The following is a 27,347-nucleotide window of genomic DNA, read 5'->3' as shown; positions in this document are numbered from 1 at the left end:
AAACATTAGGTGTGACAGAATGATCATGTTTCGAGGAGTGGAAAATGTTCATGGATCAAAATTGTGATTAAATATCAGGAAAACATGATGTCAACGTTAGAAAACTTGCAATAATTCTACAAGATAATCAAGGGTAATTTGAGTCAGATGGATAACCGGGACTTCAAGATCTTCCATGAAACAAGAATTATTCATGCCTTCATGCATGCAGTGGCAGCATAACAAGTAGAGTTTATTTCTCGTACAATTTAGCCCACATATTTAATCTCCAACTTGTGTCAGGGGAATGATCCTTAATCCAAAACATAAACATACAAAGTGCCACTGGACGCATCATTATAAATAGGGATAATTTCCGTTACACCTTTTCCCATGAATTGAAACGCCTTGGCATTGCATCAGTATAACACAAGATAAGTATTTCACTCACCATGAATCCAGTTTCACCTCTTGGTCCAATTTCCCCCTAAAATCAAAACATGAACTTGTTTAGAAAACTTCATTAAAATTTACATTTAATAAGTATTTCTCTTGCAAAGTTAGTCATTCAATGACATTAAAATGAATTATTTTAGGATAAGATGCATGTTCTGTATATCCTTCATTAAATTCCACTGAGTCATGGAAGAGTGTTGAAAGATCTGAAAGTAACCAAGCATGTGCAGCAGGCAGTGAAGAAGACAAATGGTGCTTTGGGTTTCATGGTGAGAGGATTTCAGATCAGGAGCAAAGGTGTTTTGCTACAATTATACAAGGCCTTGGTGAGACCATACCTGGAGTATTGTATGTGGTTTTGGTCTCCTTATCTGAGGAAGGATGTTCTGGCTACTGAATTAATGCAACAAAGGTTTACTAGACAATGGCAATGGCAGGACTGATGTATGAAGAAAGACTGGATTGGTTCGGACTACATTCACTCGAGTTTAGAAGGATTGGGGTATGGAGTCTCATAGAAACCTATAAAATGCCTACAACAGGACTAAACAAGGTAAATGCAGGAAGGATGTTCCTGTTGAACAGAGAGTCCAGAACCAAGGGTGACAGTCTAAAGATATGAGTTAGGCCATTTGGGACTGAGGTGAGAAAAAAAAAATTCACCCAGAGATTGATGAGTTGGTGGAATTCTTTGCCACAGAACACAATTTTCTGGAAGGTGTTAGATATAGTTCTTATGGTTAAAGGGATCAAAGGTTACAGGAGAAAGTGGGAACAGGGGACAGAGTTAAATGATCAGCCACGATCATATTGAATGGTGGAGGATGCTCGATAGGCTGAATGGCCTACTCCTATTTTCAATGTTTATATGTTTGCTGTTCCTAGGTTTCTTCATAGAAACTGTCTGAATCTCCCTATCTTCATTTGATAAATATCTAATCGTTACCTCCCATTAGCTGCACTGACACATGTCATGATGCTCCATGGTGTGTTGCCTTTAAAGCATTAAGAGAAAGCCATAATATAAAGAAAGGAATAGAAACTAATCTGATGAATTCTTACAGGTGCTCCTGGCATTCCCCGAGGACCATCCTTTCCTGTGTCACCTGGAGGACCACGTGGGCCTGGAGGACCAGGAGGTCCCGGTGGGCCAGGTGGCCCAGCTTGACCTTGATCACCCTGCAAATTGTGAAAAAGTTTGAATAAAAATGATATGCAGTGTTGGTTACTGTTATTTGCAATGATAAAGTCTCTCAGGAGGATCTTTTAAAATTTGATGATCAATGATAAATAATTACAATTAATTAAAATTCCACTGAGAGATGATGCTGAGAAAATGAAGACAGCAGCAAATAGGCAATTACTTCGAATTATAATGCAAGTAAAGAAAACCAAGGAGAAGTAAGAATAATATTTACAGTAAAGAATGCAAAGAAGAATTCTACAAGTACTAGCACTACCTTCATGAGACGTCGCTTAATAAACTGCTGATCAGCCGACAGGAACCCATGATTGACTCTTGGGTAAGGAAACGCCATCTGATCAGGCAGGGAAAGTCAAAGTTTTGGAGGTCAGAGGTCAGAAAGGTGAAGGAGTGGCAAGGGAAGGTTTCAAAAGAAGGAGGAGAAACAGTTAAGAGCAGCAAGTAAACATTTCTGTCTACTACATACAGTTCAGGCTTTTGCCTATGAAGTCCATGCCAAATCAATACCAATATATGGACACAATATGAATCAAGGGAAACAGAAACTGGTGGTATGAATAATGTAGAGCTCAATCCATCTGCCTGTCATCAAACTGTCTAAATGTTCATTTGTTAGTTATGAATTCAATCAACTGTTATTCTCCAGATCTAGCTATCTGTTAATCCAGTGCAATTGTTTCCAAGTATTAACACTGGAAATTTGGGAATTAATGGCAATATATGATTAGCTAAATTTTCCCTTAGGCTTTAATAACAGTGCAGCAGGGTCATTTGAGACCTTTGCCATACCTACCCTTTAGTGAGTAACTCCAGCATGAGTTAATGTTTCCATGCTCATGGTTACAAGCCACAACCAATGGGTTTTTGGTGATAATGTCAGAAGAACTGGAGCCTCGAGGGACAATGGCTGATTAGAGGTGGTGAGTCCTTTTAGAAGAGGATTTATGTCTCATTCCAATATGAGGCAAGTACTTATTGTATTCTTTAACTTGTCATATTGATCAGGAAAACTTAAAATTGGGGCTCTTATAAGCTATGGAAGAGGAAAGCACAGGACTATGAGGTATGATGGAATAGGCAGAGAACTTGCCCTTAGGCAGATTTCTGCGACAATGTTGGCATCAATTTATTACATTTAATATCAGTCAGAAAACCTAATCTATAGACCCATTCAGTAAATTAATCAATAAGGCAGAAAGTGAAAGAAAATATTGATCACCAAAAAAAATTGTGGTTCTTAAGTGCAATGATGTCAAAAATAGTGACTGTTTATCTCCTTATCATGTTAGCTCACATTGTAAGGAAGTTCCAATCTAATCTCTCTTGTACATGGTTCATTTTGCTGCTGGAGTATCATCTTTGAGGTCTCAATGCAAAATTGCACAGTTCACTGTGTCTATTAACTGGCTGATCAGCATGGATTCCACAAGCAAACTATTAGGATTTACAGTGATGCATTCGGTCAGACATTAGTCCAGCATACTAATTCTGTACTTGATCAAACAAAAAGACAAATACACATCTTACAGCATTTGAATTGATCCTACTATCAAACATGTATTGGCCTCAAACAGCCAGCCAATTGGATGATAACATTTGTTTTAGTTTCATCTTGACAGAAAGCTTTGTTCAGAACCAGATCAAGAGTCATCTTAACAAGACCATAAATGCTTCAAGAATTGGAAACAGAATAGTTAGATATTCTTGCTTAATCTGCATCAATTAAATCTTATTTGAATTAATAATTTCTTATTAAACCCCCTAAACTAAAATCATTGAATTTGAATACTTTCACTCTTGATCCATTAAATACATTCAAACCAATTTATGTGATGAGATGTCCCTGTTTGTTTACCTGACTGAATTAGGATTAATCTGAAATCAGTCAGTGTTCAAGACTTTGTTTCTCTTTGAGCTGAATCTTACATGTTTTTGGAAGACAGAGTTGCACTAAGATTTTTCTCAACATGAATATTAATGATTGTCAGCTGGCTTCTCACCACTGCCTAGAGAGGATTTCATGTAAAAGATGGTGTGAGCTCATCTCAACGTCAGGGGCTGCACTCGTCACTTATTGCCTGATTCTTCCACACATCACACCATAGCCCATGTCACTCAGATCCAGCCCTTTATCTGTGTTCCCTCTTCATCCTTTCACCTCCCAATAATATCATGTATTCCTCTCTCTTTAGAGCATCCATGCTGCTCTTAACCTGCAGAACGAGATGGTTTCGCTTCTAGTTGACCTATGGAGGCTGTCAGCCATCTTTGGGAAAGAAATTAGCCACAGCACTTAGAGTTATAAAAAAGGCAACATATTGTGGAAATATAAAACAGAAAGTGCTGGAAATAGCGAGAAATACAGTTAATGTTTTGAGCTGAATATGATGCTTCTTTAAGAAGAGTCACGTTCGACTGACGATGTTAACTTGGTTTCTCAAAGTAATAAAGGTGTTTGATGGAGGTGACTTCTCCTCTTTCACCCTTCTTTCTGCTGCTTTTAGACATTGGGTGAGTTAAAGCAGTATCTTAAACTTCCTGAACAAATTCACCATGCTGGGAATGTTTATTTCTTTAGACTTCAACATCATCTCAATATATCAGGGAAGTGATGGCCTAGTGGCCTCATGGTATTATCACTGGACTGTTAATCCAGTGACCCAGATAATGTTCTGGGGACCCAGGTTCAAATCCCACCATGGCAGATGGTGAAATTTGAATTCAATAAAATATCTGGAATTAAGAATCTAATGATGACCATGAATCCATTGTCGATTGTCAGAAAAACCCACCTGGTTCACCAATGTCCTTTAGGGAAAGAAATCTGCCATCCTTATCTGGTCTGGCCTACATGTGACTCCAGACCCACAGCAATGTGGTTGACTCTTAACTGTCCTTAGGGATGGGCAATAAATGTTGCCTAGCAGCGACACCCTCATCCAGTGAATGAATAAAGAAAACAAAAGATCAGTATAAGACAGGGATAGCTGCCCTTTGGTTTGAATGACTGGGGAAAAAAAAGCCTCATTTTTAATAGCTGACTTCATAGGACAATAAGTCTTATCCAATTTAAGCAATTACAGCAGTATGCTGGTTGATGTCTGACTGAGCACGTACACATTATCCACAAACCTTGACAGTGAGGATCTGATTACTGTGCAGAGCCGCCACTGTGGGGGACCCCGGCAAACCCTGGGAACACAACACAGTGTAGGAACAAACAAGAAAACAAAACAAAACAAAACAAAACAGCACAGCACAAGGTTTCCACATTGCAACATATAATAGAGCATGCCAACTTACTACTTTCTCTCTGTTACAATCTGAATACAACAACACCAGCTACACCACTGACTGGACATGAGCCAAGATTCTGAAATAACTTCCCCAAAAATGGCCAAGAGTATTTTGTTGAAGTTATCTTGTGGTAATTTTTCCACAGATTTAATTTACACATGCCATTTTCTTCATAGTTCTCTACAAAGATATTGCTGGGATTGGAGCATTTGAGCTATAGGGAGAGGCCGAATAAGCTGGGGCTATTTTCCTTGGCTGAGGGGTAACCTTATGGAGATTTATAAAATCATGAGGGGCATGGATAAGGTGAATAGTCAAGATCTTTTCCCCAGGGTAGGGGAGTCCAAGACTAGAGGGCATAGGTTTGAGGTGAGAGGGGAAATTTTTCATGCAGAGGGTGGCCCGTATATGGAATGAGCTGCCAGAGGAAGTGGTGGGGGGCGCTGGTACAATTACAAAGTTTAAAAGGCATCCTGGATGGGTACATGAATAGGAAGGGTGTAGAGAGATATGCGCCAAATGTTGGCAAATGGGACTAGATTAATTTAGGATATCTGGTCGGTACGGTCCAGTTGGACTAAGGGGTCTACTTCCATGCTGTACGTCTCAATGACTCTACAGCTTTAATGGATTGAAATTGTGCAGCATGGTATTAACAATCCTGAACTGGCAGGAGAAATAAATTAATTTGGATCCCAATCCTGATTTCTATCCACAGCCCAACACTAGAAAAGAGTGAGTGCATATCAGGTGAAGCCAGAATTAGAATGAATGGTGGTACTCTCCACAATTGTGGGCCACCATATTCAATGGGTGATTTGAATCTACTTTGCTTGACTTGGAGAGTGAAATCCAATGGGGTACAGAAGGGACAGCTGATATGATCCTGCTAGGCAGATCCAGGATTTCTCTTTTAGCCTATGTTTATACGTATAGAATGGCCACAGTGAGAGTCATGAATTGCATCTTGTTTGAGTCAATGCTTTCAAATAAGGGGTGATAAAAATTATATTAGAACTAATAACGGAGGACAAAGCAGCTTGATTAGTGGATTCATCAATGGTACTTTCCAAAGAAAAGTCAAAAAACACAAAAACCCAATAAACTTGAAAATAACCTGCATTACTGCGAGTGTAACATTTACTGTATTACAATCATTTCTCAAGTAATATGCAGCTTTTCAGAGATGAGATTTCAGAACCTTGTTCTTCACGAAGGCAACATTAGAGAACAACTTTCCAAATAAAAGTCATAACAAGATTAACATTAATATTAGAAATCATTGAGGTCGGGGGTTCATTTCAAAATCTCAGCCAAATCTCTGTCTAAAGTTTCTTCTCAAATCCTTTTACAAACAAATTTCCAGTAAAACCTGTAAAAGTTACAATGTAAAACAGCATTTCTGATGAATATCACATAAATAGATCAAACTTAATGTAAGTCGTATTCAACCCAGTTTCATCTCAACATTGTTTGAAGTCACTGATTTGGGACCTGCATTCCTGAGATGAAGCAGTAGTCAGTTAAAAGCCGATATTTTCTTTTTATTCATGTCAATCGTTTTCTTTTGGAGACAAAATTGTTCTTCAGCTGTGAAAAAAACCCTACAAAATGGATCAGTTTGGCTGATTTGTTGTTAGAAAATGCCATGGTGAATAATATGCTTTAATTTAACATTAATTATTTACAACATGGTGCAAATATGAACAACAGCATTTTCTGTTCTCTTTTTTCAAGTGATGGTCATCTATTATCTGGATTGCTGAAATTGGAATAGATTATGACTGTGGAATATGTGAAAAAAGTGACTCTTGAAAAACAAAGGACTAATTTTGAAAAGTGAGGAACGCAATGTGTGTCCAATACAACAATAATCATGGATTCTTCTACTGACAATTAATACATTCTAATCTGCTTTAAACATTTGTAACCACTGAAAGTTTCATTGTGAAAAGTGAACCTTTGTTGTAGATTAGCCCTGTCCAACTAAAAATTGGATTCTGACTTGTTGTTTGCACTCATTAACAGCTTAGTCCTACTGCGATTATCTATACTTAGTCATGAAGTCATCGAGATGTACAGCACAGAAACAGATCCTTCGGTCCAACTCGTCCATGCTGACCAGATATCCTGTATAAATCTAGCTCCATTGGCCAGCATTTGGCCCATATTCCTCTATATCCTTCCTATTCATATACCTTTCCAGGTGCCTTTTAAATGTTGTAATTGTACCAGCCTCCACCGCTTTCTCTGGCAGTTCATTCCATATACGCACCACCCTCTGTGTGAGAAGTTGCCCCTCAGGTCTCTTTTATATCTCTCACCTTAACCTACGTCCTCTAGGTTTGGACTTCCCCACCCCGGGTGAAAAGACCTTGCCTATTTACCGTATCCATGCCCCTCATGATTTTATAAACCTCTATAAGGTCACCCATCACCTCCGACGCTCCAGGGAAGATACCCCCAGCCTATTCAGCCTCTTCCTTTAGCTCAAACCTTCCAATCCTGGCAACATCTTGTAAATCTTTTCTGAATCCTTTCTAGTTTCACAACATCCTTGAGACCAGATTTGCATGCAATACTCCAAAAGTGGCCAAACCAATGTCCTCTCCAGCTACAATATGACCTCCCAACTTCTATAATCAGTGCACTGACCAATAAAGGCAAGCATACCAAACACCATCTTCACTATCCTACCTAACTGTGACTCCACTTTCAAGGAACTATAAACCTGCACTCCAAGGTCTCTTTGTTCAGCAACACTTCCCAGGACCTTACTATTAAGTGCATAAGTCCTGCGATGATTTTCCTTTCCAAAATAACTTATTTCAAGACAAATCAAAAGTATCAAATTGTTGACCCTTCAAAGTGAAGGAATGAATGAAAGGAGTTTTTAGAACAATTTCTCCTCATTTTGCTTTTTTTTTTGCCCCTGTCTCCTGCACCGGGTTTAATCTTGATTGAGGGAGCCAGGTTACTTCTGTCCAAACCTTTGAAATGCCTCCGCTAAAATTCCTGCATTTAATTGAAGAATGGATGTAGAGTGGTTTGGATCTTTCTGATTTTCACTGTTGCTGTTTGGGGATGTCTTCTTTTGGAAATGACATCTGAAATGGCCAACTCGTCACTCACTGAGTCATCATTGATCCAAATTCACATCTAATTCAGTGATATATCCATGGTAGACCATAAGAAATCGGAACAGGAGTAGGCTATTTGGCCCCTTGAACTTGCTCCTCCATTCAATAAGACCGTAGCTGATCCGACATTCCTCATTTCTACCTTCCCTATAACCCTTGATTCCCAATGCTTCAAAATGCTTGTGAAAGGTAGTCCCATGCTGCCAGAGGTGCAAGCCAGTTGTAATAGGAGTGCAGCCAAATTTTAAAACTTTCAATTGTAAATTTTAAAACTTCAGGTGCTCCAGGTAATACCTTTCCATTTTCACGACCTGAAGAAAGCACACTATCCTGTCCACACCTTCAAATGATCAGACATGATAAGGTCTGGTGACCAGATCTCCGTGCATTTATTTACTTGCCGAGAACAAAGCCTTACTTTTCTACATTTAAATGCCATTTGTGCAAGTGCATCTGACATATTCAAAGTGCTCTATTTGGTCCATCTACCTGGCTTTAAAACCACAAATTTGCACAATATTTTGTGACTTTCTTACTCTCCACTTACATTTTTCATGCATTTGTAATATATCGGCTCTTAATCTTTAATTTATTTGAATGATTTAACAGCTGGAGCTATCTTTTGGAAGAGAACACCTTGAATGAGCCAGGCAGAATGGCTGCAGAAGCTGGCTGACCTGCAAGCATAGAGAATTGCAAAACTGCATTGGGAATTACAAAACAAATGCCGAAATAACATTGTTAGGGAACTGATTTACATTCACTTAGATGAAACTGAGCATAAGCCACAGTCATTTACAGCCAGAAACAAAACAAAACCCATCAAAACCTTTCATGTGAAAAGGAGATGGTAAGGAACTGCAGATGCTGGAAGCCAGAGTCATTAGATGTGAAGCTGGAAAAGCACAGCAGGTCAGACAGCATCCAAGGAGCAGAAAAGTCAATGTTTCGGGCTGAAATCCTTCATCGGGACTGACTTTGACAGGTCCTGATGAAGGGGTTCAGACAAAAATGTTGACTTTCCTGCTCCTCAGATGCTGCCTGACCTGCTGTGCTTTTCCATCTTCACATCTGTTGAACCTATTATGTGAAAATGCTGCTGAGGTTTACTCTATCCCCCTAATATGGTTCAATGGGATCTTGATAGCTTTGATAATGGGAGATTAAATTCCTTTGTGAACATAGATTGTTTTGATTTTATTCCAATAGCCAGCTGTCACATGATCAAAACCTCAACTATGAAGAACTAACAACATAAGCTTGTCTATTTGCTACTGAAGGCAATAATGGCAAGTTGGCCTGTAGGAATGAATAGAAACAGCTCTCTCTCAACACATTTTTCATGTTACGGGTTGTGATACATCACAGAGATGGAGGATTTAAAAATAAAATAAGAGGAACTTCAATCCCATTGCACTCACTCTGGCAAGGAAGAATTACAGCTTAAAAGAGACCGTGTCCCAAAAAAAAATGTTGGAAACAAAAGCAGAAATTGCTGGAAAATCTCAACAGATCTGGCAGCACCTGTGGAGAGAATTCAGAGTTAACGTTTCAGGTTGAGTGACCCTTCCTCAGACCTCTGAGCTGATGCTGCCAGACTGGCTGAGCTTCTCCAGCAATTTCTGTTTTTGTTTCTGATTTACAGCATCCACAATTCTTACAATTTCCAAAAACATTTGGAACCAGCCACAAATTCACTGGAATTTCTGACCACCGCAGGAACATATTTTTCCTCTGCTGTTATGGAAATTCCACTTCCTTCTATCCTGTAACTCATTCTGTTTGCGTGCTTCCATGTATGTCATGAGATTCAGGATTGGTTTATATCTTATAATAATGTTTATACTTTTAACCAAGTATGCGAATGCACACAGCGTACTAAATAAGACTGGTGAGTTACCGATCATGCAGAAATATGACATTGCAACTATAGCAGAGACCTGGCTTAAGAAAAGGCATGACTAGAGGTTAAATACTCCTAGACATAAGATGTTCAGAAAGGTTAGGAAATTAAGAAAAAGGGGAGGAGTGCTGATACTGATTGGGAGCACTAGAGAAAGAAGATGCCCTAAAGTGGTCAAGGACTAAATTAATTTGGCTGTAGCTAAGGAATAAGAAAGTAACTGCCTTGCTAAACATAGCCTATAGGGCATCAGCTAGTGAGATGGATGTAAATTAACAAATTTGCAAGGAAATTGCAGAGAAGTTCAAAACTGCTGGAGTTGTTATAATGGAGGACTTTAATTATCCAAATATAAAGTGGGGTAACATAATACAAAGGCCAGAGTAGGGAAAGAATACTCAGTATGTTCAGGAGATTTTCTTGCAGCAGTGTGTTTCAAGTCTAAAGAGAAAGGAAGCACTACTTGACCTGATTTGTGGCTATAAGGTGGGCCAATGAGATCAAGTGTCTAATAAAAACAAAATACTGTGGATACTGGAAATCTAAAACAGACATACAGAACACTAGTGAAACTTAACAGTTCTGGCAGGATCTGTGGAGAGAGAAACAGAGTTAATGTTTCAGGTCCAGTGTGACTCCTCTTCAAACTGGATCAAGTGTCAGCGGGAGAACTGTTAAGGGATGGTGATCACTTTATCAGAAGGCTCAGGGTGACTGTGGAAAATTATAATGAACAATTCAAATTAAGGATAATTATTTGGGGAAAAATCCACCATCCATAAGCTAAAAATGGATGTGTGTCCAATAAATTGGAGTCAAAGATTAGCAGGAACAACACTCACAGAACAGTGGATTATCGAAGAGGCGTTGGTTCAGCACAGTCAATGTGTATTCCCTTAGCAGGAGAAAATAGGGCAAACAAATCCAGAACTTGCTGGATTACAAAAGAGATAGAAATTATGAAAAAAAAAGCAAAAGGTGTGCTAATGGCGGATGTTAGGTAGAAAGTACAATTGAGAACCAGGCTGAATAGTGAAAGATATTGGCAGCTGGCATAAAAGGGAATCCCAAAATCTTCTACAAGCATATAGGTCAATATCTTTCACAGTCCCTCTTTGTTTCTCTGATTTGTTTTTTCACTTACCTCTGAACCTCCACTATTCAGCCTGGAAAAAGAAGTTGGGCTGGTTAAGGATCACGATAGTATTTATACATGGAAGCAAAGGGGATGGCTGAACTGTTAAATGAATACTTTGCATCTATCTTTACCAAGGAGGAGGATTCTCCATACACCAAAGTGAATGGGGAGGAAATTCAGTTACAATAGGGTTTCAAAATTTATAAAGAAGAGCAGCTGGACAAACTGTATTTAAGCTTGACACAGCACTGGGACTGTATGAGGTACACCCAACGACATTGAGCAATATGATAATGGAAATTGGAGTGGCACTGGTAATAATTTTTCAATCTTTCTTAGACTCAGGTGTGGTGCCCAAGGACTGGAGAATTGCAAACATTGCGCCCATATCCAAAAAAGCATGTAAGGCTACAGATAAACCAAACAACTACACATCAGTTCAGCTTCTGTTGTTAGGAAACTTCTAGAAACAACAATGCTCAATATGTTAACAGTCACAAGGACATCATGTTCAACTAATATGCTTGGTCTTTTTTTTTGAAGAGATGGTTCAGGAGGATTGATCAAGGAAGTGCTATGATGTGGTGTACATGAAATTCAAAACTTCAATCTTTTGCGGATAATTTGAAGCTTGGAAGTATGTTAAACTGTGAGGTGCGTAGTCAGAAAGATATAAATGGGTGGAATAAAAGAATAGACAAAGTTCAATATGGAAAACAGTGAGACAATATACCTTGGTTGGAAGAACATGGAGAGACAATATAAAAAAAAGTACAACTTTGGAGAGGATGCAAGAGCAAAGGGACCTGCATGTGCGTGTGCATAAGTCATTAAAGGTGGGATGAGTGGAGAAAGTGGTTAATAAATCAGACAGCATTCTATGTTCATTAATAAAAACATACACTTTATGAACAAGGAGGCTATGTTGACATGAGTTTGGTTTCAATTGGAGTATTCCATCTAGTTCTGGACACTAGATTTAGGAAGAATGCAAAGGCAGGACGCAGAAGAAGGTTATGAGAATGGGGATTCAGGGACAAGGAATTTCATTTATGAAGATAGATTGGAGAAGTTTGGACTGTCTTCTTTGGAGAAAAGAAAGCTAAGAGGAGACCTGTTGAAGTTTACAAAACCATGAGAGCCTTCAACAGGGTAAATTGGGGTAAAATGTTTTTATGAAAGGATTGAGAAGCAGAGGGCACAGGTTTAAAGTAATTAAGAAACAAAGCAAAGTGATTTGAGGAAACCATTTTCACACAACCAGTGGACAGGTTCTGGAATGCCCTGCCTCAGCATATAGTGGAGACAGGATCAGTTGAGGAAACTTGACAGTCATTTGAAAGAACATTGTACAGAGCTATGGGAAGAAGGCAGGAGAATGACACTGAATGACCTGCTCTTATGGACAGCTAGTGCAGACATAATGGCGTGAAATGCCTCCTCCTGTGATGTAACAGTTCTGTGATTCTGTAAAAGAACTCTCTGCTTGCTAACTCGGGAAATCTGACTGTCCTGTTTCCTTGTGGTATTACATATGCACAAGTATGTATTAAATTGAGAAACAAAATTTTTTTTAAAAAAACTATATTAAACCAAACTCAGAAGTGAAAAGTGAGGAATTTATTCACCCCTCTGGATTTAGTTGTAAACATTGAAAACTTCTAGAGTCCATTGGCACTTTCCTGACATGTGCTAAAATTTGTGATTGTTTTACATATGCTTTCTATATGGGTATTCCCAAGGGAACATAATAATTTAGAGTCTATCATAGTATTGGACAGTTCTACTATTTTGCACTTACCAAGAAACATCCAATATTTGACAGCTATCTAGAATTTTTTTCTTCTACACTTAGACAGAAGTTTAACACCTCTGGTATTTTAATTGTGCATTTCTTTAAAATATTTTGGTCTGGAATGTGTGCTTTAGTTGATTTCTATACTTCACATTCAAACAAGTTGAGAAGATAGGGTCCAATTCAAACTTGCAACGAATGAAGTTGTCTGCAATTTAATGACGAGTAATGTGTATTTGGTTTAAATAAAAATAAGATTATAAAAGAGACAAGTTAAAATTATTCAATGTTTGTAGCCCACTGACTCTTTCCAGAGAATATCTGGATATTGTTATAATTAGGAAATCTTGGTGGATGAAGTAGCACGAGGATCAATTTTCGTACATTTGAAAATTAAACATAAATATGTGAAAGCATTAAACACTTTTTCACTGGGTTCATTAGATGCAAATTGCTGGCCAGTTTAGGTCTCCTTGTTCATAATATTTTCCAATCAGCACTAATAAAGCAAATGTTTATTTCTCTTTACTCATCTGATAATAGCTACAAAAACACGCATGCAGGATCATTAATGTAGACTAAATTCTTGAATCTACCATCATGACTCAGCAGAAGATTCAATAGACATTATCAATTGAAATTTCCCCTCTCCCCCAGTTTCTTTCTTCCCACTCTCCTGTCTGCTCAGATTTACTTCCACAGGTGCTATCAGCCTCCAATACCTCAGCTATGTTGATATTTTTCACTTTGGCTGAACATTCTGGTCTGAAATTTCACGTGGGAAACCTAACCATTTTCAGGCAGTTTCGTACGAAGAATGTAAGTGAGGGACCCTTTGCTACACCTTCACTTGTAAAAATAGCTATTGTAATTTATCTTCCAGGACACTGATCTGCCTGCTGTCAGAATGCTTTACTGCATATAAGCACTTCCATTCAAATGGAATCTTGGACCAGGTAACAGTGTAAAACACGAGATAATGGAAGTCCCAGCCTCATTTCTAGTAGATCCCATTTTTGCTGATGGGAAAGGCATTTTTGGTGTGTGGTTATGAAAACAAATGTTTATTTCTTTAAGGGATCATGTGCTTGAGGACATTTAAATATACTTATTGAGCTTTCATGAACGGCAGCATTGTCATGCTGTCCTGTCTGTAACAGATACTTGGAAGAGGGCTCCTTAGGTCTGTCTATGGTAGATATAGGTTAGGTTGGCATGGAGGTTGAAAGGGAACAGGATGGTGAATAGGTAGTGTAAGTTTGTATGAGGTGGAACTTGGTTGGAAAGGGGACTATATAGAGATAATGGGGAAGGGGGCTCATGCATTGGCACAGTCGGCATAGGATTGCAAAGGGCTATGGAGATTGGTGAGGGCATAGGTTGACATGAGATGGCATTAAGTGGGTAAAAGGGCTATGAAGGGTCATACTGATGGGTGGTAACATGGACTGGCGTGGGGTGCCTCTGGGGTGTTGGTGGGCCTTGGTTGGCACAAGTTGGCATCGATGGGGCTTGGAGACAGTTTGGGGTGGATGAGTGCTAGAGGGCCTAATATTTAACATACCACTGGGATCAAGTCTCAGAGAATTGAGGCATATGTTTACATCAGTGGCCCTCAGAAATTGGCAGCCCCTATTGCCTCCTCTGAGCTGCCAAAGGAGGAGGTTGACTTCATTAAACGCTCATGACCGCACCTATTCTGGAGTGGAAATCACACCATTTGGGACAGTTTTTTTTCCCAAAGGTCAGTGTACTGGGGTGAGATGGTATCATTCTGATAAAGTCACTGGCCTTGTAATCCTGAAGCACATGCAAATGTGTTGGGACATAATAGTTGGTGGAATTTTAATTCCATTACTAAATCTGGAATTGAAAGGTAGTCTCAATAACGATGATCATAATGATTACTGTTGATTGTTGTAAAAACCTCTGTTCACTAATGTCCTTTAGAAAGGAAAATGTGCCATGCTTACCTGCGGTTGATACAGTGTGGAACTGGAGGAACACAGCAGGTCAGGCAGCATCAGAGGAGCAGGAAAGTTGATGTTTTGGGCCTAAACCCTTCATCAGGAAGGTCTAGCGGCATCTATCATTCTCCAACATCTGCAATTCTTGCTATCTCTGATGCTTACCTGCATATGACTCCAGACCCACAGTAGTGTGGGTGATTCTTAACTACCCTCTGAAATGGCCTAAGATGGGTAACAAAGGAGGGCCTTCCCAGCAATGCCCACACCCAACCAACTTTTATTGAGCAATGTATATTTGGACAAGATGACATCCCCCAAAGCTCCTTACAGAGACCTGAGATTGATGTCCTAGCGAAGCCTTCATGTGGCACTGTGTGAGGACACCACATGAGGTTTCATTATGAATGGATGTCAGAACTCAGGAATGCCTTCACTAAAATTGTGTTATCTTTTTGATGTTCCCTGCAGACTATCAGCTCATGTATCGGACATCTCTGTGGCTATAGTCTGTGTGGCCTTGGTTCAAATAAACGCAAGTATAAAATTCTAACAGGACCGGACAGGTTATATGAAGGATGGGTATTCACATGGTGAGTGAGTTCAGAACGCAGGACTACAGTCTAAGGAATCAGGGTAGGCCACTCAGGACTGAGATGAGGAGAAATGTCTTCATCCAGAGCCTAGGGAATTCGCAACCACAGAGAACAGTGAAATTGTATGATTTCAAGAAGAGTTGAATATAGTATTTGGGGCTAAATGGTTCAAAGGAGATGGAGGAAAAGTGGGAACAAGCTATTGAGTTAGATAGCCAGCCATGATCATAATGAATGGGAGACCAGGCTGAAGAGGTCCAAACGGCCTATTCCCACTCCTAATTTTTCTGTTTCTATGTAAGTCCGAATGCAGCTTAAAGGCGAGAGTGATTAAACATCATGAGCAAGAACACGACTTCCAATGGCTGCCACTCAGCTTCCTGAGGGAGAAGCAGCAGGTGAGGATCCACTAAGGAGGAGAATGATGAGAGCCTGAATTTTCAGCTTCACTGTTACTTTCAATAGCTCTCAGAAAGACAAATGCAGGTGCAGAGTAAGGATTTCCTGGGCCATCATCACTGAAATTTTCCACCAGCTGGAGTGGGTTCTTGCACTCAAAAGAACTGGGTGGCCATCATAATTTGGTGGCTGCCAAGGTGACAGCTGTCTTGGGCTTTTGTGCAGGGGCTTGACTCAAGGATCAACTGAGGACCTGTGTGACATCTCACAAATGCATCCGGGCTGTCACTGATACCATTTTCTCCAGATGTTCGTATCCTTCCCCTGTGAGGAGGAAGATCAAGCAGCGCGGGCAGTGGGAATCGGGGCACTATTGACTGCGTTCACATTGCTTTGACAGCATCCTGTTAGCAACCTTTGTGCAAAGGACATATAGACCTTGTTCTTTTTGCAGTCCTTCAGCTCTTCTGTTGCTGAATAACATTTTGTTATCCATCTGATTGTACATTTGATACCTTCAGGTGATTCCACTTTCAAGAGTCTATGCATTACATGTTCTACTGAGCATTAGGGAAAAAGAAGCAGTCAGTGAGACAGTGCAGTAAAATCATATGTTCTAAGGTTAAGTAGTTTTTGAGGTTGCCATCAGGTTATTGTATCTGAACATTGTGCAATGAATTCTCTGACGACAGCCAGCAGATTGAGGGGAATCCTGAAAGATCTCTTTATGGCCCATCTATCATTGCTTTGATTGTTCAGAGTGCACTCAGTTTGAAACTTCAGGAAACTTAGTTGTCCTGAAGTGCTTCAACATCCTGTAGGACAGTGTGAAGCCTGCAAGAGGCAGCTCTTTGTGCAGCTTGCCTTTCAGACTAATATGCAATGAGGGAGCATGGGTATGTGAAATGTCCCTTGTATATCTCCTAGCCTTAAATGGCAATGTACTACCTCGAAAAGCTCATACACAGAATGAACCTCTCCTTGCAGAGATGTGTGAAGCCAGCACTGTTTCGGTACCTCACTCCAAGGTGGTTATAAGAGTCAAATGATGCATGTGGGCCAGCCATTAACACAACTCCTGCACGTTGTGTTTAACCTCACTGTTTTCCACATCAAACTGCAACACCTTGGCTGCAAACCATCAACGTCACAGTTCAGGAATCCATGGTGTCTGAGGCTATCTGTAGTCAAGGAGTCAGTTGTCGGTGAGAGATAAGCAATGCTTGGTCATTACATCCTTGAGATGAATTCTCTCTCATAAGTGCTACTTAAGGTCTGGTCGTGAAAATTACACCAGAGCAGACATTTTAAGAGTACAAATGAAGATATATGTACCTAAGTTTTTTAGTTTGGCTTTATCTTTTGCTTTCTTCCACTGTGTCTAACTGTAAGCTGACGCTGGCAGGGGGAGGAAGTCTGCTCTGCAGTTCATCCTGTTGTCATGGAGAACTTGGGCAGTTGTGCCATTGATTGTTTAGGCTGAGAGGGCCTGGGTCTACTGAGAGCTTCCTGCCCCAATGCAGCCTCACCCTCCTCATCTTCTACAGGCTTCAGCATCACAGGCAGGGGAAAAGAACAAGGACTGAGTACCTCTGGACTGAACTGAGAGGAAGCTTCCAGTGGGGAAAAGCAGGGGGTGCTCCCATTGTGTGGTACCTCCTCCCTATGGGTGTCTGAGGAATGGTGCCTGCAGTGAATTTGACGTCCCTTATCCTCCTCTTGCCTTGCCATTAATGCTGAGCTACAGTGGTGGAGTTCAAGTGAGTGCACCTGCCTGGCAGACACTGAGTATGCTGGACCTGATTGTCCGTGGGGGTCACCAATCACTGACGCATACCAGAGCTAGCAGGACACTGATAACATTGGTGAATTCCTCCATCCTTTGATCCAGCTGACCAACTGCTTCTGACAAACCTCTCTGCTGTTCTTAAAATATACAATGTACAGTATCCTTTTATTGTCAAGTGTACTCCATTGTAGGAGTACAGTGAAAAACTTTTACAATGTCTGCCTTCTAATGGCGAAATCTTAGGTACAAGTACCTAGGTACAATTCTTGGACACAGCAGAAGAATGGAAGTAGTTGCTTAATTACAGAGTTGAAAATAAGTTAAACATAGGAAAATATTAAGGGGTTAACATTACGGTGTTCTAAGGTGAGTTCTAAGGTAAGGATTGTGCCCTCAAACTGGTCTCCGTCCAGGACTCTCTGCCGGCGTGCTGCTCTGGGGTTTCTTCCCCGCGCTGAACTGAAAATGGAAAAGTTCAGCCATTGTTTCTCTTTAGCTGCAAACACAGTTCACTGGCTTATTGTCACTCTTCTTTAAATTTCTTCTATCATTTCTGATGACTGCTTTTGAAATATGGCCCGAGGTTCACAATCACATTTTTCATTGCTTCCTCTGCTAACTGTGTACAGCTTGCAGTTTCTGTTCTACGCACTCCTTTTTACAACAACACTATTCCAATATAACTTTGGAACTTTATGTTCAGTTGCGTGCATACGTAAATATCCCCAACATGCATTACTGAGCCATAGTCTGTGTATGGAATGATTAGACCACAGCATATAGTGTGATCTGAGAAATATCTTTGAATAAGGTCCAGCGTTTGAGTTTAAATGCGTAGTTCTTTCAAACTTCTGGGAACCACAAGACATAACAATAGGATCTTAATTTCCAAGGAAATGATAGTCATGGTGAGACCTGTCATGCAGCCAAACAGCAGCAAACTTTATGAGGAGAGGACAAAAATTAAATCTTTACTCTCTGTGCCAAATGTTACACAACATTTTAAATTACTCAGTTTTTGAAGTGCAGTGTAAGGAGATTTAAAATGCTAGTTTGGAGGGGGTCAGCTTGCAGACGATCTACAGCCAACAGAAGTGAAGGAAACTGACATCAGGCTCAATTACATCAGCTTGGAGCATTAACATGATTTGCAGGAGGAATTCCTATTTCAGGCACAATGCCATGACCGGTCCTCAACCAATCTGCAACCAAAAGTTGCATGAAGCACAAATAGGGTGTAAAACCCTGTTCAAAGGGCCACTGTGCTTTTTCTCTCTGTTTTGTATCACTGAAATAGGCACAGACAGGATGTATTGCACTGGAAAATTGATCACTTTATCACTCAGCTGCCTGAGGAACTGGAAGCTGTTGACGGCTTTGTACTTTCCAGAGATTTGTACCTGAGCAGCAGGCAGCTTTCCTCAAGGAAATACCTTGACTGCAATTAGCTTATGAAGAGGAAAGTAGTCCCCTTGTTATTAGGTTGTACATTATTCAAACCATTGTATAACTTTCTGCCACTACAAAACTCTGTGGCTCAAAAATCATTAGTACTACCCGCTTGTTTGAGTATGGTGAAGTGAATGCTGCTGGATTCTGCTAATGTCTCTGCCAGTCTTTCTAGGCCTTCAGTGGTTCAACTCATATGTGTCTTTTCAATAGGCACTTGTGCTTGTATGGGTGCATCCTGGAAACCTATTTGGGGAAGGACAGGATGGGAAATATGGCATTGAACTGCTGTTTGTTCATGTAGGGCGGAGGAATTAAGGGGCTGGAAGCTTCCCAGAACTCCATTGCATGCTCTATGAGTCTGTGTGCAGTCACCCACTGAAACTATTTTTCCAGCATTTGTGTAGAGTGTAGAGGGAGAATTTTAATCCACCTGCTGGCAATGGGCTGGGGGTGTCCTTAGAGTAGAGTGTTCAGCTTTACTACCCCATTTTCATCAGTTATCATTTTAATGCAGCAAAATCTCTGAACTTGATGAAAATTGGGGTTGCACTATGCCAATGGGGTCCTAAATAAACTTCACTTCAAACAGTGAGGGTTCTCTTGCCAGCAGCTAAAAGAAATTTCTCCCACATTTCCAGGTGCGTTGATCAGGGAAGGGCTCAGAAGTAGTAATCTCAGCTTGGAGTCAAGCCCCCCTGTTCAAAGATTTGAATGTATAATCTCAGCTGTTGTTTCAGCACAACACCAAGGGAATTGTGCTGTCATTTGGATGAGATTTTAAACTAAAGTCCCATTTGCCTGCCCAGGTGAATATAAAAAAAACTCATAGACTATCTGAAAAACAGAAAAGTTAACTCTGCCCCAGATAAGTTGTCAAAGTTCCAAATTACTTCAATTTATCCTTTACATGATTTTTCATTGTTGTTTGTAAATCTGCCTGTATTAGAACAGTGACTTTATCACAAAATACTTCGTGGATTTTACCATGGTCCATCCGATTTTAAAAATTGGAAACCTATTTGTAAAAAGTGGTAATTCTAGATACTCAATGCATTCCTCACATTTCCTTTTTAATAATGTTCATAATATAATGTGGATCTATGTCTGTAGACTGAAAATTGAAATCACGGTTCAAGTATTCCTGGATAAGGTACTGTAGATAACATGGGATGATGAATATTGTCGATCCAGTACTGTGACCACAAATTTAATTCTTCAATGGCAGCAAGTTGACAATTGTCAGCTCGATAGACTGAAAATCTGTCAGTCTGAAGTTGGGGGTCTTCATTTGTACACTCCCTTTACTGGCATATTTTCTCAATTTGAATTTGATTAGCATTGTTTAAACTATAGCCAGTTGGTAATTGATCAGTGCTTATTGAGTGAACTTAATATGTAGTGATTTTGACTTCTGTACATGGATGGACTAATGATATTCTTAGTTCTTGACATTTTGACAGATTGAGATGCAGTAATATATTTGTTTAATTTTATGTTTTTGGACATGTAGTATTGCTTCAAGTGCTAATTTCGGGGAGGGGAAGACATGGAGATGGGGCAATATGACATCTATTATTGGAATAAACCATGGTAATGTTTGTTTTAATTAGAAACAGCTTTTGGAGGAACTCATGAGCCCTGGTAAGCTACAAGAGGACATGAATCAAAAACATGCTGTTACAATCCGCATGGTATGACTGTAAAAGGCCAAAGATCAATTATCTTTTTTTAAAATAATACTACAAAGTGCTGGAGGACACATAAAAGCTGAACATTTGGCTATGGCGGTTAACAGATCTAATAACACACAGAAGTTCTTAATTTAAATGAGCTGACATCTCAAAAGAACAGAAAACCTTCTTCTAACACTTGTATAATCGGACACATGTGGAAATTAATAGACATCATTTGTCTAACTTGCTTGCACGCTCTGTATATCTGTGTGCAGTCATCCACAGAAACTGTTTTTCCAGCTTTTCCAAAGAATGAAGAGGGAGAATTTTAATGCCCCTGGTGGCAATGGGCTGGGGGTATTCAGCTTTACTGCCCCATTCTCACCAGTTGTCATTTTAATGGCAGCAGAGTCTCTGAACTTGCAGTATGGGGTTGCAGTATGCCACTGGGGTCCTGAATAAACTTACCTCAAACAGTGTGGGCTCTCTTGCCAGCAGTTGTCGAGAATGTAAGGAGATTCCCTAAGACACCTGGAAATCTTCCCTTTAGTGAGGATAGATGTAGCAATCAGCGAGCTGCTGATTTCCGCCCATTAGCTACACAGTATCTGACACACTACAGGCAACTAATGCTGGGAGCTCAAATACCAGGAATTCAAAAGTGTAAGCACATCTACTTCAAACTGTGTGGGGAAGAGGTTAAACTCAATTTGAACATTGACATTTTAGGAGTACTGTGCTCACCAAGATATTATCACCTCTACTGCATTCTATTTTGTTTTTATTCTGTGGCCAGCAGAACTGGTACAGACAGCAATACATCACAGGCTGCTGAAGAACACGGAATATAATAAACAGAAACATTTGTTTTTAATTATTAGTACACGTCACTGATTGAGAGGGAGAAATGAGCTTGTGTTGTGGTTGCACAGTCCATCACCCAGAAAGAACTAACTCATGTGATGCTAGGAGCAAAATGGGACCTTTATCCTTATTCTGATACACTGACATTAACTACTCTGAAAGCTGCTCCAGTACACCAACAATATTCTTTGGTAGATGAAAATCACTTAGAGTTGAGAAATGTATTAACAAAAGAAGATCATTGTCCTGTTTGTAACAATACTCAAACCTTCATGCAATATAGCTACAAATAACATCATGCTTCTGTTGGAAACTTACCCGTGGCCCCTGGTCTCCCTGATCACCCTGAAGGAGACAAATACGGTTTATTGATTTCAGCATAGAAACAATGAGAAATTAAATATTTATTTTATACAGGTAGGTGCATTTGCTTTTACATATAAAGAAAAACACATTTAGTCTTGTTTGTAAAAATAATTGTTTTCACAAACCTTTTCACCTTTTGGACCAGGTGGACCCTGCAATGAAACAATTTAAAAGTTATTAATTGTTTTTTCCTCGAATTGCACCTCTGAAATTCAAACCCAGTTCATTCCGTTGTTTACCTTTGAAGAAAAGAATACTGCAATCTCATTGAATTGAATTAAAACGAGTTATACCCATTTCTTCGCAGCGCTCTCATGCCAGGCTCCATTTCTCAATCAAGACAGAGCTGAAAAGTAATCCACTAACAACACTTTGCAAGAAAGTTGGGTATGAATCATCTTATCTTGCCAGATAATGTGTCTCCTTTCTGCAGTGAAGCAGCCAGCTTCACCTTGTTGATCTGGCTGAAACTGAGAATTAACTGGATGTACAATAGTGTTGTGAAGTTGAGTAGAGTGCTTGTGGATTGGGAAGCAGGGAGTTAGAATTTGGTGTTTGTATAATGTTAAGGGGGAAAGCAGTGTGTGGTCCCTTTAAAAATTATGTGCTTTTTCTACGCTTAGAGATTCAAAAAGGATGTCTGTGGGCAGCAATATGTGGGTTTACAGGTGCACAGACAGCACTCAAATTGAAACATTTGTAACAAAAGGCTGTACAGTTAGTAGGCCAAGCAGCAGTTTTGTTTTGTTACCAAGACAATAAGTTTTGAACTTTGCCAATCAATTTGAACCAGGCACTTCGATACCAAAAACCAATTAAATCTAAATCTGATGCTTTTCACAATATAGGACCAATTCTATTATAAGAAATTGATATGTCATCAAGGGTATAAAAGAAGGGCTGGTTGGGCAAAGACAGGAGAACTAGCTGCCATCTGCCAGAATTAAGAGCTCTCAGTTCTCAAGAGAGAACTGTTGGCTCTTACAGAATCCTCTAAATCTTAGAGAAAGCACCATCTAAATCAAAGGTACTAACGTCATAACATGTTAATATTCCTGAGAGAAAAATCAATGGAGAGGCGTTCCTGACAGAACGTTCGACGGAAAAAGTCATGGAACATTTTGGAAGGCACATAACATGGCTATAATTTTGAGAGAATAAATTCTATTATTTTTATTTTATTTCATATAAGTGGGACTTGTATTTATTGGAACAGCATACCATTAGAATCTTGCTTTATTCGGGAATAGTTGGTAGTTAGAAGGGGTTTATTTGGTTTGTTAATATTTTAGTTAATTTGTTCACTGTTAGAGTTAGATAAGTAAATTTTTACTTGTTGATTGTAAAGTGAGTGTCAGGGATTTATTTTATTTAACCACTAGAAATTGCTGAAAGGCAGGTTACACCACTTCTCACACTTCTTTTTAACAGATTATAGGACGAGGCACTCCACTTCGGGTGTTTCGGTTTTGATTCTCAGAGGGGAATCAACCTCTGCTTTCTAACAATAGCGAGCACCAACCGACATCTCATATTCTGTGGTATCCTTAAACATCGACATGCTGCATCCTGGACATTGGCAGCAGAATTTAATCCAGGCAATAGGACTCTTGCCTGCTAGCTGCAGAGCCAGCCAGAAAGCTTTCCCCTAATTGGGGAAAACTCCCCATATAAAGTCCCAAATAGGCACTTACCTAGGAAATGGTAGGCTTTCCTGGGATTCAGGGCCCTAGATGTAGTTGCCAGCCAATCAGAGGCAGGGGCTGGCATTCAGTGATGCCCTCCTTCCCTTCCCAATGCAGAGACCCTCGATTAGGCATTAAGTGCCTAATAAGGAAGGATCTCTAACACTGGGAGACTGCACATTGACACTAGGCAGGATGTTGCTTTTTTGGCTTTGTGCATGGCAATAGCTCGTGCCTGGCAGGTCCCCTGCCTGCCACTGGCTGAATACCTAAGGTTCAGGGCGAGGACCTTAATTGTCCGTTTAATGGCTTCAACTTGCGACAGGGCAGGAAAGCTGTTCACAAGCCTTCCCACCCCATCTCAATTTACCGTGCACATTTTCATTCATGTAAATTCCCTCCTGTCTTCAAACCCACCTTGGCATTAAATTCTGCCTTAGGAGTTGGTCACATATTGTTGGCCTAAAGATGCATGAAGATCACAGTTAGCAGGTGCTTTCTCTGAAGCACATCAACAAAAAAATTTGAATTTTCACAATGAATCCAGTTGTATTAATTGAATGGAACATCACAGTTTCCCATGATGAGATTTGAAGTCATGAGGATCTCCAGCCCAATGTTACAACAATAAGGTTACAATGTCATAAATTAGTGATTTGCAAAGAGAAAGCATGGTGACTAAGTTCCTATGCTAAGGGTATGTATTCATTTTATAAGATAGGAGAAGAATTGTTTGCAAAACTGTAAAGAATGTTCTTTGCACATGATCCATCATTCTACATGCAACAATGAGCAGTGGGAATCTCTCACAATCGTTGTTACTTTTACACTGCAAGTATGGATTGATGTATTGTATGAATATATTAGCTTTGAGTTTGTTCATAGTGAACTTAATGCACAAATAGGAATAATGGGTTGCCTTGTCATTAAGGGCGATTGCGCAGATCCTGCATTGAGGTAACTGAGAATTTTGTGGAAGCAGTTCACACTTAGATGGTGGTTGGGGCTGGGGTGTGGGGATACCTACAGTTTATGGGAGCTAGGTGATTCAGCTTGCACCCACAAAAACAATTTGTGGAGTAGTCGCTGCAATTTCTGATTGGGTGCCCAGGCTTGTACACCGAATGCACCAGCCCATCCATCATTAAACAGTCTGTACATTGTATGTACACTGGGGCCTAGAGAAAGAAGGTCAAAGTGTGAAAATTCTCATCCTGTCTACTCTGAAGTTTGAGTTGGGCTAGACACTCTGATCAGCAGGCTGGGCTGCAAGCCAATAAGTGAGTGTCCTTTTGGCAACCCAAAGAAAACTTCATAAGTGCATTTTAATAATTGCACTGTCTACTTTCTCCTTGCCACCACTTCTTCAAGACTTTGGGCCTCAGATCCTTCAGGTTGGAGCCCAAAAAATGTGCAGAAATGCTCTGTTTCTTTGTCTTCCTAGTTTGTGACCTTCTCTATCTCACAGCAGATCCCAAGAGTGAGTATGACCAGGCTATGGCACTGATCCAGGGCAGAACAATTATAAGCACTTTTTTCTCATAGGGCAGCGTATGTATATAATCCACACATTCAGATCCTTAACTAGTGCAAACATGAGCTGTCTAGTGAAAATTTGGAGCAGAAATGTTAACCAATCTTTTCTCTTTGAAATGCTAACTGGCCTGCTACACATTTGCTATTTTTCTGTTTTTACTTCTATATGACAATGACCACCCACTTGACAAACTATAACTAAGCAGGAGGTGAACATGTGCTGAGCCAACACAGGAGGTTTCTGGAGCAGATAGATTCCTCTACAGTTGAAGATACTTATGTGGTTCTCAGGATTAGTATTCAGTAAATCTTCATCTAATAGTAGGTATCATCTTCCCTGTGTTTCTTGAATGTCTCCAGTCATGGCATAATTTTTCATCTCTGGGCATTTGTCATCACTGATCAGTTAAAGTCCCAAAATGTTCCACTGACACAGAAAACATTGACAGTCGGAGATAATCCATTAGCCAATAACTTTTCCAAAAAGGTTTAACTAATTTCTTATGAATGGCTGACAGAAATTACGAGGTTCTTGTAAGTAGAAACCAATTTTGTTTTGCATAATTTGTTGAGTAATTGCATACTGTTGAGTATATATAGTCTGCATTATTTCAGTTTAAAATGTAGATTCTGTCCTTAAAATGTTACAAAAAGTTAGGCCAGAGGTTGGTATAAAAATTATGATCTGTTACCAACACTGTTATTAATGTGCAAAAGTGGGTAGCAGGTTCAGGTGAGTGACAAACACGTTACAAATCTTCAGAACTTGCACATTAGTTCATGTTGCTCTGTCATTTACTTTGTACTGATGGGGCTGAATCTTAAAGGGGCCTGAACAATGTGGATGATGGCAAGAAACTTGGGAGAATCACGAGAAAAATAGCTATGCCTCAAAGGGAGAAACCCTCCATGACACTGACACAGGCCAAACAAAGCAAGATTCAGCTCACAGTGTCTCAACTTTATCCTCTCTGTTTTTGTTGAGTTTGTGCTGGATTTGCATGTCAATTGCCCATTAAACTCTCCACAGAAAATTGCATTTTTTAAAACATGATAATTGCTACTCTAATACAAATCAACCACTTGGGCACAGAAACTGAACAATCTAAGTTCATTCCAGCTTGTAGGAAATTGTCTTTGGAGATTTACAAGAGCTAGTATATTAACCTTTACAAAAAAAGTCTTAATTATCTTTCTAGCTTTTCTTTTCTCACCCTCTACTAACTCAGTCCTCTTCCTCTCTTTGGATGGAACCTTGTTTTTCTGAGACCCCGTGTGGTGTTAGGCCTGAAAGGAGAAGGTAATTCTGCTCAGGGCCATCTCAAGTTCTTCTGTGCAATGTCATTCTCCTCAGTTCATGGTATTTATGAACAGAACATCAATTCTCATAGGCGTGAGTTTCCAAATTCTACCACAATTTCCTGGTCTTCAACTTCCAGTCGCCATATTTAAAAGGCGCTGGGACAGCATTTTACTTTCTACAAGCCGGAAACCTCCATTGTTTGCCCCAACATATCCTTGGAGATGCCTCCAAGACTGCAGGCTGCGAGGGAGAGAAGGTAAGTACTCTTTCTGTGGGATGGCAACATCAGGTTCACCTTGACTGACAAAGGTATTCTGGACTGTGGTTGTTCCAAGGATCAGCTGCCCACTGGAACCTCAAGAAAACCTTGCTCCATTGCAGTAAGATGATCACTAATTTGCTGTGCTCCTCCAGGGTGAGTGGCACTGCCAACTCAGTGCTAACACATAGCCATAGGGGCATTCTGAATTGCAAGTTTTTCACAGCAGAGGACTGTCACACACGAGACTGGGTTCCAGGCATCTCCATCACATGCTTCATGTGCACAGAATCAGACTCAGTTAACCAGAGTTACCAATGCTGCATGGCTTGCACCATACTGGTACTGGATCGTACAAATCTGCCAGCATTCACAGTTAAAAAATGAAACAAGCTACAATACACAGCAGCTCAGGCACCATTAGGTCACTGACTTTTCATCTCATCTTGCAGAAATTACATGTCTGGTTTGTTTCCAGCAAAGGGTTGCTTGAGGAGACATGTGTCTGGTCCATCCAGCCCTTTGCTCAGCTCTCACAGCTCTCAC

The 27,347-nt window shown here is 40.0% G+C and overlaps 1 protein-coding gene across 1 annotated transcript in view; it reads right to left on the bottom strand.

Annotated features, from left to right (window-relative positions):
• The window catches only part of LOC109917899 (collagen alpha-1(XXV) chain), a 620,002-nt gene that overhangs the window by 149,143 nt on the left and 443,512 nt on the right, over positions 1–27,347 (bottom strand). Inside the window, exons 5-9 of the mRNA XM_048603420.1 lie at positions 22,144–22,170; positions 21,971–21,997; positions 1,896–1,973; positions 1,498–1,614; positions 431–466 (exon numbers count right to left, since the gene is read on the bottom strand). Coding sequence (XP_048459377.1) covers positions 431–466; positions 1,498–1,614; positions 1,896–1,973; positions 21,971–21,997; positions 22,144–22,170 — 285 coding nt within the window. The remainder of the gene's footprint in view (positions 1–430; positions 467–1,497; positions 1,615–1,895; positions 1,974–21,970; positions 21,998–22,143; positions 22,171–27,347) is intronic.

This window comes from Rhincodon typus, chromosome 1 (assembly GCF_021869965.1).
Source record: "Rhincodon typus isolate 14 chromosome 1, sRhiTyp1.1, whole genome shotgun sequence".
NCBI lineage: Eukaryota > Metazoa > Chordata > Chondrichthyes > Orectolobiformes > Rhincodontidae > Rhincodon > Rhincodon typus.
Note: the sequence above shows the minus strand (reverse complement) of the source record. Positions and strands in the feature narration are given on the sequence as shown.